Source organism: Diceros bicornis, chromosome 19, assembly GCF_020826845.1.
Source record: "Diceros bicornis minor isolate mBicDic1 chromosome 19, mDicBic1.mat.cur, whole genome shotgun sequence".
Lineage (NCBI taxonomy): Eukaryota > Metazoa > Chordata > Mammalia > Perissodactyla > Rhinocerotidae > Diceros > Diceros bicornis.
The window spans coordinates 21,348,908-21,363,720 of NC_080758.1; the positions used below are offsets into that span (position 1 = coordinate 21,348,908).

Sequence of the window (14,813 nt, forward strand, 5' to 3'; positions counted from 1 at the left end):
GGGGAAGAGGATAGGACAAGTCGGTGCACTCCAAGAACAGAACAGAAGAGAGGGGCAGCCCTGTTATATATAAATATGTCATCAGACAAACCTTTGAAAGTGTGAAAATATATATATATATATATACACACATATGAGCTGTTATAGACCTCCACGTTAATTCCAAACAGAACATTTGACAGAGTGAAGGTCATTCCCAACCACCTATCTTTTCTTGAATTCATCAGGTTTCACCATCTCCCAGTCTAGACAGACATCTGCTCCATGTCTGAGCCCTCAGAACTCCCTCTGCTTCAGGGCCCTCCTGGAAAGCCTTCTATGGTGGGAGCAGGGACCGACGGGGAGCCCTCCCCCACCCTTTATCCCAGGTATCACCTCTTTGTGAATTCAAATTAGCATAGTTCAAGTGAGCTCACAGCAATGACCACAGCCATGCTAGCAGGTGTTATTAAAAGAAATTTAATAATCTTAATTAAAAATTCTTAACAGCGAATTCTGTCACAGGCCTTGGCAGCTGGAAGCAACTCCAGGGGCATGCCCCTCTGGGATGTGGTCGAGCCATGGTCTCGGACACAAGGCCCACCACTGCCGCATGGCAAGGAGCTACCTGGAAGTTACTTCAATACAATATCAAAGATCCGCGAGGATTTTTTTTTAAAAAAGTTTTAAATATATTAGACTCTCTTGATTGCCATTTTTACACAAAGCTGCTGATACAGTATACAGAGTTGTAACTTTTTTTTCACATAAAATACATTTTTCTTAAGTGTTCTCTGTACATCAGTGGCTTCTGGTCTGGTGAATTATTGCGGAGGGCTGGGGGTCTGCAGACTTTTCCTGGGTGTGCAGAGCCAGGCCCCGCACTGTGGCACTTGCAGTGCCCGTGGGAAGCAGGCCCTCTGGCCAACTGGCCAACAAGAGACTCCTGTTAAGGAGAGGGCTACAGCTTCTGGCAAAGGAGGTCACTTCTGTGGAGTCATCCACTGACCACATGACCCATTGCTCTTATATGCCCAGGGGGAGGGGTGGCTGTCCCCAGGCTACAATAGCAAGAGTTAAATATAGTCCTTCTGGGCATCTTGTAAGGAGCACCCTCTGGAAAGTGCCCCAGTATCCTGCTCTGGGAAAGCAAGTGGGAGAGAGAGCTCAAGATCCAAAGGTGTCTGACACCAATAACCAAAAGGTCTCATCTTATTACAAAGCCAGCAAACTGGGGTGGGGTAGGACAGGGGACACACCCTTGTTAACTTTCCTAAGCCCTTCAAATTGATCAAACAGTGCAGAGCATTTTCATCAATGCTGCATCTTTGATGGAGAATTACATTCTGAAGTCATTAGATCTGGGTTTGGGGTTCATTCAGCTTCCTTGAGCTGCTGGCCAGAAACTCACTATCTGGTGATTGCTACCAATTTTCAATTGTTTGGGGTGGGGCATAGGGTGGGAGCAAGGGCCAGGACTCACAGTGAGCCATGTGGCACATGCTTTGGAGGTAGCCTCCTTTAACCTGCCAGGAACTGCCATCAGAGCTGGCGGGGGGAGGGGTCCAGCGGGAGCTGGGCATCTGGTCGACCTTGCCAGCTTTCTCCCAGCTCCTTGGTCCACACCTGTCAGGAAGAGAGACCAACTCACGAGGAAAGGCTTCAATGTTAAAGGAGAAGCTCCTTTTCCTCCCATTATCCACTGATGGGGCAGAAGGACTCCATAATAAATGAGCAAGAGACAATGAGTTTAAGAACCTGAGATGCATTTGGCAGCAAATTCCAGACTCCTTGTTCTTCTAGACACGGACCTCAAACTGCTATTATACAGTGCCCCAAAGATGCTGGCCTGAAGGCAGCTATCCCTGAAAGTTCCAGACGGACTTGGCATGGTGTCTGCCCGGAGCCCAAGATCCAACATCTGCATTTAGTGGCAGATGTTATCCAGGGGTGGCCATGACAGTGGTTTGCCAGCTAAAGGGATTCATACTCTAGGGCTTTTAGGAGCTGAAAAGCAAAGGGATGCTGAACCAGAATGCAGTCACTCCACCTCAGGTGAGTTGAATGGGGCTGCTGATACCTGTGGTCCTCAAGGCATGAAAACTGTAAAGAGCAGTCTCTTCACTCTGTCTTGTTCCTCTTCTATCCCCAGAACCTAACATAGTGCCTGGTGTGTCACAGCTGCTCAGTAAACCACATGAGTGAATAAATGAATGACCCTGGCCTAGCCCCAGCTTGTCCCTCAACACCCAGGAGGCCCACAAGGAAAGTTCTCTGGGTACTTGAAGCTCTAACCGGGAATGGTTTGTCCCTGACTGAAAACATAAGCTAATGCCCAAGAGTCTGTAGTTGGGATTCCCAGTCCTCTGGGTGGCAGAGGATTGGCCCTGGAGGCAGGAAGCAAGGGGAAGGAGGGAATGGCCAGAAGGGCTCAGAGTGGGCAATAAACGCCTTCAATCTCTGGCCCCTGAGCAAACAGATCGGAAAACCTGCACAGCTCTCTCCTAGGAGTGTATGGCTTCCCTCTGCATTCCCCAGCTTGCAGCTTAAGTCGGCTCAAGAGGAATTTCAGTGTCAGTCTGATCTGAACAGTGTTTTAAAGCCAAAGGTATGTGTGTTTGGATCATCCCCACCCTGCTCCAGCCATAGGCTGAGATGCTGGACAGCCCGCCCCCAGACCACAGGGACGCGGGAGGCCTCCCGCACACCTGCCTGCAGTCCCTGACCTGCCCCTCCACCCTAGACTGGATCTGTCCTGGAGCTGGGGTGGGAGTGGCCTGGTGCTGGACTCTCCCTGCATCTAGGAGCCACCAGGGGCGCAGTGACTCCCCCGAGTCCCTGTTCTGGGGCCCAGCTGCCCTGCTCCTGGTAAAGCATCAGCCAGGCCCCTTGGGATCCAGCTTCCACTCTGGGCTACAGGAGCCAAGGGGGCCAGAGGGAGGGACTGGGACTGACAAACAGCAGCCCCTTTACTAGGGTGATGGCACAAGGGGGCTACTCCAGCCCCAGCCCCCTGGCCCAGGTGCCCCTCAGGGAGAATTTTTCAGAGGCTCAGGAAGAAGAGGGTTAAAGGGAACCCCGATTTGTCTCCCAAATCCCAGAATCTGGACCTAGGGGGTCCCTTCAGAGCTCTAAGGAGGTAGTTTTAGGACCAGTAAAAGGCGCACAGGGCAGGGAACAAACCTACAACTTGTTAGTTACACCAATTGGTTTCGGCTGAGCCTTTGGACAGCACCCAACTCAATTAACAATTTCAAAGGGGCTCATGAGAGAATGAGTGGAGAAGTGACAGGCTGCCTGCCCCTCGTGGTCCTCCCTGCCCAGCATCAGGGAGACTGGGGCTATGAAATCGTAGAGCTGGGGTGAGACCCAACTCCAGCCCCACCACTGCATGCATTCACTCTCCTGAATGCAGTGCAGGGGGTTTGGCCATGGGCACCTTGGATCTGCAGCCTTGGGGCGTCACCACTCCAGCGGGAGCAGGCTGGGAGCCCCTGAGCCAGGCAGAAACTCACAAGGGCCAACTGAGAAACTTGTCTCACTGAGCGCTCTAGAAAAGGCAAGCTGGGCGGGGGATCCTCAGCATTCACTCTGGGAGGGGTGTGTCCCCAGCAGCCCCTCACTGCTCACTCTGATGGCTCAGTCTGAGGTGGGCTGTCTGAGACAGGCTAGACCAAAACCTGAAGCCATCTGAATATTTACAAAGATCAGCCAGGGTGCTGTGTTCTGTCATGGTTAGCAGAGATGTTTGAGGAAATTAACAACAAGAACTCATCCCTCACCTCAGAAAAGCCCTTCCAACTGAAGTGCCTCACTTAGCTTCGTTTTTCCAACCCCAGTCAGTAAAACCTAGTGATCGTGATACCATCCATGAAAGAAGGCAAGTTCAGTTACCTCTTGTCTAGTTTTACAGCCTAAAATAATTCTTTTATCAAGTGCACTTTGGGAAACACTAACTTTGTTCCCCCTCCCCTCCACTTTTTGATACTTTCGCCCAAGAGCAAAATGTGATTTGGAATGGAATAGCCTGTTTTTCCACCTCACCTCCTGGGTGGTCACACAGCTGGTTCCTCACACAGGCAAGGTGTTGGGAGCAGGCCTCTATCCATCTCATCTACCCCATGGATTCATGGCTCCCTCTGAACACAGAGAGGACTTCCTGTTCCTGCCAGATGTGGATGGTGGCCCAGATCCTGGTACGTCTCTGGGCAGGACTGAGGGTCTAGCTTAGCAGGCCCCTCCCTTGCTAAAGCCATGTTGGCAGTGGTGATGAAACTCTGAGACTTAACCTCAGGCCTCTTGGGAATAGCCCACAAGTTCTCAGTCCCACATGCTTCCCACGAGCCCAGCTATGTCATTCCTACACGTGTTGATTGAGCGTGTGTGTGTGTGTGTGTGTGTGTGTGTTGATATGACACAAGCGAGTACTGGTCCAGAGAAGCCTTTACCAATGACAGAACTGGAAATGCAGCCCGCCCTCCCAAAATCTGACAGCAGGGTGGGTCAGGAAGCCATGATGGGCCTTGTTTCTGATGGCAGACAATGCAGCAGGAAGCAGAACCGTGAGAAGTGGGATGCTAGGAGCAGCTAGGGGAGAGGTGGGGTCAGCGTTCCTCTGGAAAGCAGAGCCCATCTCCCCCTGAGCTGCCCTCTGATGCCTTCCCAGCTAGAGCTGCTGGGCTGGCCTAGATTCCATGGAGCCCCCCCAGCGCATTTGTCTCCTCTGTCACATGGAGACTAGGAGATGCGGCAGCAGCCATGGACCTTCTCCTCCATCTCTTCTATGGGGGCCTTGAACTTCAAGAGCGGGGGATCTCCGCTGGTGACCGTGTAATACACCGAGGTCCCATTGCTGCTGTACGGTGAAGTTCTGCCTCCGATCAAGGGGGCCTTGCCGTCATTGCTGCCCTCGCCCATCCTGGCCATGCTGCTGCCCAGGTGGGTGCTCAGGAAGGGGTGGCTGAGCAGCTTGGCTGCAGCCCGCTGCCGCTTCAGCTCCAGAAGCGTCTGGGGGCTCTGTTCCTTGTAGCCACTCCAGGGTGGGGTGGCATCAGCCACGCCGGGGCCGCCATAGGCCGTGTTGTAGTCAGGCACCTCATGCACTTTCCAGACGTCCCCGTTGGACAGTGCGTACTGGTAGGTGCTGACCGGAGCCCGGAGGCCATTCTCAACAGGCATGTCCATTTCACTTCGTGGGATCTTGGTAGAAAACTCAGAGAGCAGCACGGGCTTCTCCAACATGGGGTTCTAGGAGTGAGAAGAACAATATTACCAGCTGGCTGGAGGATCTGAACCCACTTCCCACTTGTACCTCTGCTGAGGGCTTTACTGTTTGGACCCATCCTCATCAGTTTTCCCTACCTGGGTAATAGGACCTCCATTTTCCTTTGAGGAATTCACCAATCTGTGTGTTTTGGTAGAGCTGACCAACTCCCAACTTTGCTCTGGGGCTGGACCATGATCCCAGGCCTGGCCAGTCAACATACTCACTTACAGGAATTGGTTCAGGGATGGGTTCTTGACTAAAATTGGCTCACTGAAACACAACCCTAGGACTTTTGCTAGAACGACTGAGAAAGAGAAGTTCTGTCTCTGTAGGAACTGTGGGTAGTAAAATGAAGGGAGCTGGGGCCCGGGGAGACACCACGTCAAAGGGTCTGCTTGACAGTGAAGCTGACATGAAGGAAGACTGAAAGACAGAGAGAGAGAGAGAGAGAGAGAGAGAGACCACGTCCTGATGATGCGTTTTGAGCCCCTGGATCCAGCTGGTCCCAGACTTTTTAGTTATAGGAGCCAATAAATTCCTTTTCTGTGTGAGCTGATTTTAGTTGAGTTTTTGGTCACTTGTAATCCTTCCTCTGTATTCCCAGCATATCTCCACTCCAAATGGCAGAGAGTCTTACCCAGAGATCCTGGATAACAAGTAATCCCTGGATAACAAGACCCTTAAAAGTAGCTACTGAGTAGAAACTACAAACTAAAACGTAGACACATTTGACAATAACAAAAATGTAAAGCAGAGCAAAAATCACCATAAACAAAGTCAAAAGATACATGAAAAAACTGGAAAAATATCTGCAACGTATAAGACAGAAAAGGGACTAATTCCCTAAATATATAAAGAGCTTTTAGAAGTCCATTTTAAAAAGCCCAATCACTCAACAGAAAAAAAAGGCAAAAGAGGGGCCAGCCTGGTGGCGTAGCGGTTAAGTGCACACATTCCACTTTGGCGGCCCCTGGTTCACTGGATCGGATCCTGGCTGTGGACCTACTCACCGCTCATCAAGCCATGCTGAGGCGGCGTCCCACACAAAAGAGCTACAACTCTACAACTATGATATATAACTGTATACTGGGGCTTTGGGGAGGAAAAAGAAAAAGAGGAAGATTGGCAACAGATGTTAGCGCAGGGCCAATCTTCCTCAAAAAAAAAAAAATAGGCAAAAGACACTAATATGCAGCTCACAGAAAAAAATATATATATCACATACAAACATAGGAAAAAAATTTAACTTCACTAATACTAATGATATAAAAATTAAAACAACAAATTAGCATTTTTATCTACCACACTGATGAATATTTTAAAAGTTTGTTATTGGGCCGGCCCCGTGGCTTAGCAGTTAAGCACGCGCGTTCCGCTACCGGTGGCCCGGGTTTGGATCCCGGGCGCGCACCGATGCACCGCTTCTCTGGCCCTGCTGAGGCTGCGTCCCACATACAGCAACTAGAAGGATGTGCAACTATGACGTACAACTATCTACTGGGGCTTTGGGGGAAAAAAAGGAGGAGGATTGGCAGTAGATGTTAGCTCAGAGCCGGTCTTCCTCAGCAAAGGAGGAGGATTAGCATGGATGTTAGCTCAGGGCTGATCTTCCTCACACACACACACAAAAAAGTTTGTTATTACTCAGTGTTGGCAAGGGTGTGGAGAAATAGGTAGGCATAAACTGCCACAACCTCTTTGGAGGACAATATCACATCATCAAAAAATATATATTTTTTAAAGAAGAACGTATACTTTGCACCAGCAAGCTCAGAGGATATACTCCCTCCAGGGAGCAAAGCCTGCAAGTCATCATTACGCAGATGGGAAATTATGGCAAGTACTTGGAATGGAATGTTCTGTAGCTGGTAAGAAGAATGAAGGCAATCTCCATGTGCTGACTTGTGATTCCAAGAATCTTCATTTCTTGGAAAGATCTCCAAGAAATATATAAGTAGGTTAAAATATGGTAAGATAAGGGACACTTGCCATAGTAAGTTTCCATTTATGTGTGTACTTCTTTTTCTTTAATGGCTCCTTCTGAACTACGCAGGCAGACATGATCGGGGGTCGGGGGAAGGACAGATTCTTGGTCTAAGTCAGTGCTTCTCAAACTTTCATGTGCATATGAGTCACCTGAGGCTTTTGTTAAAAGTATATTCTGATTCACTGGATCTGGGTCGGGACCTGAATCTCATCATTTCCAACAAGTTTCTCCCCATGTTTTGAGTAGCAGGGATCTAAGACACCGGTTCTCCACCTTGGATGCGCACTGGAATCATCTGAGGAGTTAACAACACATATACAACGCCAACCTGAAAAGGCTACATACTGTGTGTATGTCCAACTCTATGATATTCTGGAAAAGGCAAAACTATGGAGACAGTAAAAAGATCAGTGGCTGCCAGGGGTTGGGGGAGGGATGAATAGGTGGAGCACTGGGGATTTTTAGGGCAGTGAAAGTATTCTGTATGACACTTTAATGAGGGATACATGATATTATACATTTGTCAAAATCCATAGAATGTACAACACATAGTGAACCCTAATGTAAACTATGGACTTTAGTTACTGATGTATCAATATTGGCTCATCAATGATAATATAAGTACAACACTAATGCAAGATGTTAATAATAGTGGAAACTGGGGGACATGATGGGAGAGTATATGGGAACTGTCTGCACTTTCCACTCATTTTTCTGTAAATTTAAAACTGCTCGAAAAAATCAAGTCTATTAACTTAAAAAAAAAAACCACGCAAATACAACGCCTGGGTCCCAGGCCCAGAGATTCTGATTTAATGAGTCTGGTTGCAACCTGGACATCAGGATTTAAAAAAACACAAAAACAAAAACACCTCCCCAGGTGATTTTCTTGTATAGTTAAGATTGCGAAGCATATTTGAAGAGACGGCTGTCTCGTCACTGCCATGCCTAGTACACTGGAGTCAGCTGCCAAAAGCGTGTTCCAAAGCTGGCCTGGGAGCTAACAGGGCAGAGCCTTGGCAGAAACCTTACTTAGGGGTCACGCTGAGCGAACTCTCTCTTAGATAAATGGTTCTCAAATTATTGTGTGCATTAGAAGCCCCAGGGTTTATGATTCAGTACATCTGGGGTAGAGCCTGAGAATTTGCATTTCTAACAAGTTCCCAGGTGATGCTGATTCTGCTAGACCAGGGACCACACTTGAAGAATCCCTACCTTAGAGACTATCACCTCCTTGCCAGCACCTAAAGCCTTGAAAGGGGCAGGCAAGAAAAAAGGAAGGAGCTTTGAGCTTTGTAACCGTGTTCTGTGATCTTATTGTTTCCCCTGGGGCTGGGACAGGGGCCCTGGACCCTGACAGTTGCCCTGGGACTGGACTTCTGGGTACCTGGGGCGAGGAGAGCCTGCTTCAGGCTATCCCATCTCTGTACCCTCTCTTCTCCTCCCCAGGCCTGAAGCCCCAGCCCCAGAGGCAAAGTGGCCCATCTGTTTGCCTTCACCTAACCCCCAACACACTGCAGGCTTGGTGAGGAAGCTCTGGAAAGTAACAACAACAACAAACTCAGGGTAGTTTCCAGCAGCCATATCCCCCTACCCCATTCCCTATACGGTTAATGATTTATGAGACTCCAGATCAGTGAGCACTCCTGGGAGAATCCTGGGGCCTGTGAGATCTGAACAAACACAGGGACAAAGCAGGCGGGGGAGGCTGCTTCTCAGTCTCTCCTACAAATCAATGAGGAAAAGATAACCCAACAAAAAAAGGCAAAAGAACAGATGCTGCAGAAAAAAGGAAACCAGATGGCCTATAAGCCCATGAAAAGGTGTTCAACATCATCCACCATCAGGGAAATGCTACACAGCAACCTCTCCAGGATGGCTCAAATGAAAGAGACTGAGTCTACCAAGAGTCGGCAAGAAATGCTCATACACTGCTGATGGGAGAGCAGATACATACAACCACTTTGGAAAATTGCTCAGCCATATCTACTAAAGCTATATATACACCCACCCCGTGACTCGTACTGCATTCCTGGGTAAATACTCTACACCAAAAGACATGGACAAGAATGTTTTGAGCAGCTTTATTCAAAATAGCCAAAAACTGGAAACAACCCAAATGTCCACCAACAAGAGAACGGACACATAAATTCTAGTGTATTCAAATAACATGATTCTACAGAGCAATCAAAAGGAATAAATTACCGCTATACACCATAACATGGATGAATCTCATAGACATGAGAGAAGCCAGACACAAAAGACCACCCTACTGCCTGGGTCTATTCATATGCAGATGAAGATGCAACACTAAGCTTGAGCACTCAAAGTTAAATAGTGGCTACCATTGGGGTTGGGGGCACTGACTGGGAGAAAGAACATGGAAGCTTTCTGGGGTTCTAGAAATGCTCTACACATTCATCTGAGGGTACCCATTTGTAAAAGTCCATTGAAAAATTCATTTAATCCAGCCATTTGTGACAACATGGATGGACATTGAGGATATTATGCAAAGTGAAATAAGTCAGAGGGAGAAGGTCAAATACCGTATGATTTCCTTCATTAAGTAGTAGATAATAACAACAATAAACAAACACATAGGGACAGAGATTGGATTGGTGGTTACCAGAGGGGAAGGGGGGAGGGAGGAGGGTGAAAGGGATAATTCGGTACATGTGTGGGGTGATGGGTTGTAATTAGTATTTTGGTGGTGAACATGATGTAGTCCATGCAGAAATAGAAGTACAATGATGTACACCTGAAATTTTTACAATGTTATAAACCAATGTTACTGCAATAAACAAAAAATTAAAAAAAAAAAGAAAAATTCATTTAAGGTTTGCGTACTTTACTGTACATAAGTTACACCTCAATCACAAGGAAAAAATAAATAAAGCATAGCTGAGAGGCATATGAAATGTGGTTTGATTTCAATCTACAACTCTTTTCTCCCCAACCCCCAAGCTTAGGGACTAGGCAGAACAAAGTCCCCATGTGTGCCCTCCCCATCCCGGACAGCGGCTTTGATGCGGATTCCCTTCCAAAGGCACCTTCACTCCTGCTGATGAGACAAGCCCTCATGTGACCTCCCCGCTCACACAGGGAAGCAGGGTCCCATTGAGACATGTGGACCTGTGGGGCAGCGAATCACTTTGCATCCTTCCAAAGCAGTACTCTCTAGAAATGATTCCAGCTGCTCACCGTGTGGTGGAAAAACCAAAAAGGCAGACCACTTCGGGTATACCTCTCCCTCTTTGTCCCCAGCAATTCTGCTTTGGCCCCAAGCTTGCTCACCCCACTCAGCAAGACAGCAGCCATGCCTGGACCTGAGTGTGTCAAATAATGTCCCCCTAAAATTCATGCCCACCTCACATCTCTGAATGTGACCATATTTGGAAGTAGGGTCTTTGCAGATGTAATTAGTTAAATTAAGATGAGGTCATACTGGATTAGGGTGGGCCCTAATCCAATGATCGTTGTCTTTCTAAGATGAGAAAACAGACACAGACACAGACAGGAAGAAGGCCACGTGAAGACTGAGGCTGAGCTGGGAGTCATGCTGGCAAAAGCCAAGGAGTGCCTGAGCCCCCGGAAGTCAGGAGAGAGGCAGGGAACAGATTCCCATTCCGAGCCCCCAGAAGGAAGCAACCCTGTTGACACCCTGATTTTTAGACTCTGGCCTCCAGAACTGTGACAGAACAAATTTCTGCTGTGTTAAGGCACTGAGTTTGTGGTAATTAGTCCTAGGAAACTAATAAAACATCCTCTCAGGAAAGCAGTTTAACGCCCAGACCACCTGCTACTACTGGAACAGGCTTCTTAGAAGTCCTACTAGCACCCTACTCAGTTTTTCAGAAACTTTCTTCCAACCAGATGTGTTCTGGTAAACACAATTCTCAACATCATGTTATATTTTTCCCAAGAAAGTTTGAGTGCCCTTAGCTCCCGGAGTGAACCTCTCTTCTGGGAAGCCCAGAACTAGATCTGCTGGAGCATAAGCAGGCACATGGCAGCCATTCGCTCCCTGTTGATTATGAGACCCTACGGTGTGCCAAAGCTCCGAGTCCTGCCTCAAACACACCCAAGGCTAGCCTCATTAGCCACAGTAGCCACCACCATCAGATGAGATCCAGCTGGTTTAAGGGCACTGCCCAGCTAACCTCCCTCTGAAGGCTCTGAGATGAAGAAGCAAGACCAGGCTGGGGCCCTGTCCTCCTCCCAAGGCAGTGGCTGACACAGGGGCAGGGCGTGAGGTCACTCACTGGGTCCTTATTCTCCTGGTCTGTCCTGGTCTCCCTGATGTCCCCATTGTATGTCGAGGTCCGCTGATCCTCAGATGCACTCCGCTGCTGCCACAGTATGGCCTCACCCTCATACTCCTTCCTGTACAGGTTGGTCCTATCCGACAGGCTGGCTCGACGCACCACCTTCCTGAGGGGAGAGAGGGGGTGCTGGAGGGCTGTGACCTGATGCCACAGGCAGGAGCATGCATGGAGCCCCTGGCAGCCCCGCCCGACTCACCCACGGCTGCCCGCGCTGGACGTCCTCCGACTCAAGGATGACTTGTGCCTCAGCTGTGACTTCATGATCACGTCGTGCTTGTGTTTTAGCTCCAGCAGCAAGACCTTGAACTCCTCCTCCTCACACAGGTCTGAAGGGACAGAGGAGTCCATTGTGGCAGCAGTGCAGAGGCCTGTGGCCCCCCAGGCCCTCCAGACCAGAGGAGCTGCCACCCCAACCCACTGAAAACTCCCAGCACCTTTTGGGGGCATGCAGGGAGGGGAGAAAACGATGTGAGCCTTATTTCCTGGGCTACAACCCAATCCTTAGAGGAGAATACAAACAGGTAACCCAGGTTCTGTGCACAGTCACAACTCCCAAGGTTCCCAGCTATGACCAAAGGATTCATATACCTTTGATAGTTTCCAAGAAGAGTCATCAGTTCTCCACTGATACAAGAAGTATCAAGAGAAACAAGCAGGTACCCCATGTAGCCCAAGCAAGAAATTATGCAAAGATGCTGAAATCATATATCCCCTCCCACTCAATCCACCTAATCCTTTCGTACATCTATCTACCTATGCACTGACCCAGCCATCCATCCACAGATTCATCCTCTAGCCACTCACCCATTTATTCAATATCAATCCATCATTCATCCTTATATCCACACATACATCCATATTTTCATCCACTTATCCACACATGCATCCATCTATCCATCTGTCCATCCATCCATCTGTCCTTTAATCTACCATCCATTAATTTATTCATTCACCCATCTACCCATCCACACATCAATCCACCATCTATCCAACCATATAGTCATCAATTTATCCCTCTACCCATCAAAAAATTGATGAGTGCCTATGTGTATACCAAGTGTTGTGCTGGACGTACCTATTGGCATCTCATCCATGGATGTCCTAGCACTAAGACTGGCCCCATGGGACACCAATAGCTCTGCCATCTGCATCTGAAACACAGGAAGAAAACCACGTTCTCCCTGCCCAGGGCTCAGAAAGCCTAGGAAGTGGAGAGAGGGCCCAAGGCCTCTTAGGACATGACCCAAAGACTGACAGGGCAAAGTTGATGTCCAGGGAAGGCTCTGTATCTTGGAGCCTGGAATGCTGGCAAATGCAATAGGCTTGACACCTCCTCCAGCATGCCTGGGCCATGCCAAGGGACACAAGAAGAAGAAGTCACTTGTAACTCTAGAGCTGTCAGGTGTCTAAGGAGGGAATGCAAAAGCTGCAGTCAGAGTTTTATATCTGGGAAACAAAGGGAACAACTACTCAAAGCAGAAACAATGGGAATTTTCTAATTTGGCAAATTTGATTATCATCTTGTGAGAACACGACTTGTCAAACATTTTTGCACACTCCCTAGGTCTTTTCATATCCCACATACTAACTGTAGTCAACACCTTAAGTGGATCTTGTGTTCTTTTGAACCAACTTCCGGCCCAAAGAACAGCAGGTTGACCCTGTGCTGACCTCCCTCACAGCCCTAAGGGTGAGAACTACCTGTCCCCAGAAGGCAGCTGCGTGCAGAGGCTCCCAGCCATCCCAGTCCTTCACATCCACGCGCACTCCGTGATCCAGGAGGAGCTCAGCTGCCCGCAGGTACCCATTGGCTCCAGCTATGTGCAACTGAAGGAGAGGAAAGAAGTGAGCATTCCCTATGGAGTCCAGTCCCACATTTGGTGCCGGGGATAACCCTCTCCTAACCCAAGTCTCAGATCATTCTTAGGGCTAGTAGAATGGAATAGAATAAGGTGAAAATACCAGCCACATTGCAGAGGATTAAGTCTGCAATATGGACCTAGAAGGTAACGCAGAGAGGTGAGCTCTTCTTCTTGTGGTTGGTCTTAGAGCCCTTTTGGTTAAGCCAGTAACATTTACTGAGTCCCTTCTATGTGCTGAACCCTGTAGAAGGGGTCTCAAAGATCCAATATGGTGGTTTTAAAATATGTCTACAAATTCTTTGACACACCTCCCTTTAAAAGATGGAACTTGGGGCTGGCCCGGTGGCGCAAGCAGTTAAGTGCACACACTCCACTGCGGCGGCCCGGGTTCGCCGGTTCAGATCCCACCAACGCACCAAGCGCACCAACACACCGCTTGGCAAGCCATGCTGTGGCATCATCCCATATAAAGTAGAGGAAGATGGGCATGGATGTTAGCCCAGGGCCAGTCTTCCTCAGCAAAAAGAGGAGGACTGGGAGATGTTAGCTCAGGGCCGATCTTCCTCACAAAAAAAAAAAAAAGATGGAATTTAATTCCTTTCCCCTTGAATGTGGGCCAGAACAAATGACTCGCTTCTAGCAAATGGGATATAGTGAAATGGTAGCGTGCAATTTTTGAGGTGAGGTCATAAAAGGCATTGCTGCTTCTACCTTGTGGTCTCTTGGATCAATCACTCTAGAAGGAAGCAGCCACCATGTTGTGAGGACCCTTAAGCAGCCCGAAGGAGAGGTCCTAAGGAGGCGAGAAACTGAGGTGTCCTGCCAGCAGCCAGCACTAACTTGCCAGCGATATGAGTGCACCATCTTGAAAGCGGAACTTCCAGCCCCAGTCAAGTCTTCAGATGACTGCAGCCCTGGCTGACATCTTGACTGAAACCTCATGAGAGACCTCAAGCTAGAGCTACCCAGCTAAACTGTTCCTAATTCTCTGACCCACAGAAACTATGTGAGATAGTAAATATTTATTGTTGTTTAAGATGCTAAGTTTGGGAGTAGTTTGTTAAGCAGCAATAGATAACCAATACATCCAATAAGAGAAAGCCTCACGTTGAGCCCCCAACTCTTCCCCCTGGTTCCATTCAAGGCTTCCAGTGATGGATGCTATCTTGAAGACCTTAGTTGTCCCACTTGCTCAATCTCCCAGAAAATACACAAAATACTTAGCACATGATGAACACTCAGTAAGTGGTTAACATTCTTAGAGAGCCGTTAAGTGATGACAAGGTGCACCATGTGAATGGATAAAGGAGCAAAAAATAGATGAGGCAAAGAGAAATCAACTGTCCAGTCAAGGTGGGAGATAGAGGTGAGAGCCCAAGGAAGCCAGCAGAAGC

General features: G+C 48.4%; 1 protein-coding gene across 2 annotated transcripts in view; it reads right to left on the reverse strand.

Moving 5' to 3' along the window:
* Positions 1-449: 449 nt before the first annotated feature.
* Positions 450-14,813, reverse strand: part of PPP1R16B (protein phosphatase 1 regulatory subunit 16B) — a 104,135-nt gene continuing 89,771 nt past the window's right edge. For both annotated transcript variants that reach the window (XM_058562703.1, XM_058562702.1), the window contains exons 7-11: positions 13,259-13,384; positions 12,633-12,708; positions 11,754-11,883; positions 11,495-11,663; positions 450-5,226 (exon numbers count right to left, since the gene is read on the reverse strand). In XM_058562703.1, the coding sequence (XP_058418686.1) occupies positions 4,717-5,226; positions 11,495-11,663; positions 11,754-11,883; positions 12,633-12,708; positions 13,259-13,384 (1,011 nt within the window). In that variant the 3' untranslated portion in view covers positions 450-4,716. The remainder of the gene's footprint in view (positions 5,227-11,494; positions 11,664-11,753; positions 11,884-12,632; positions 12,709-13,258; positions 13,385-14,813) is intronic.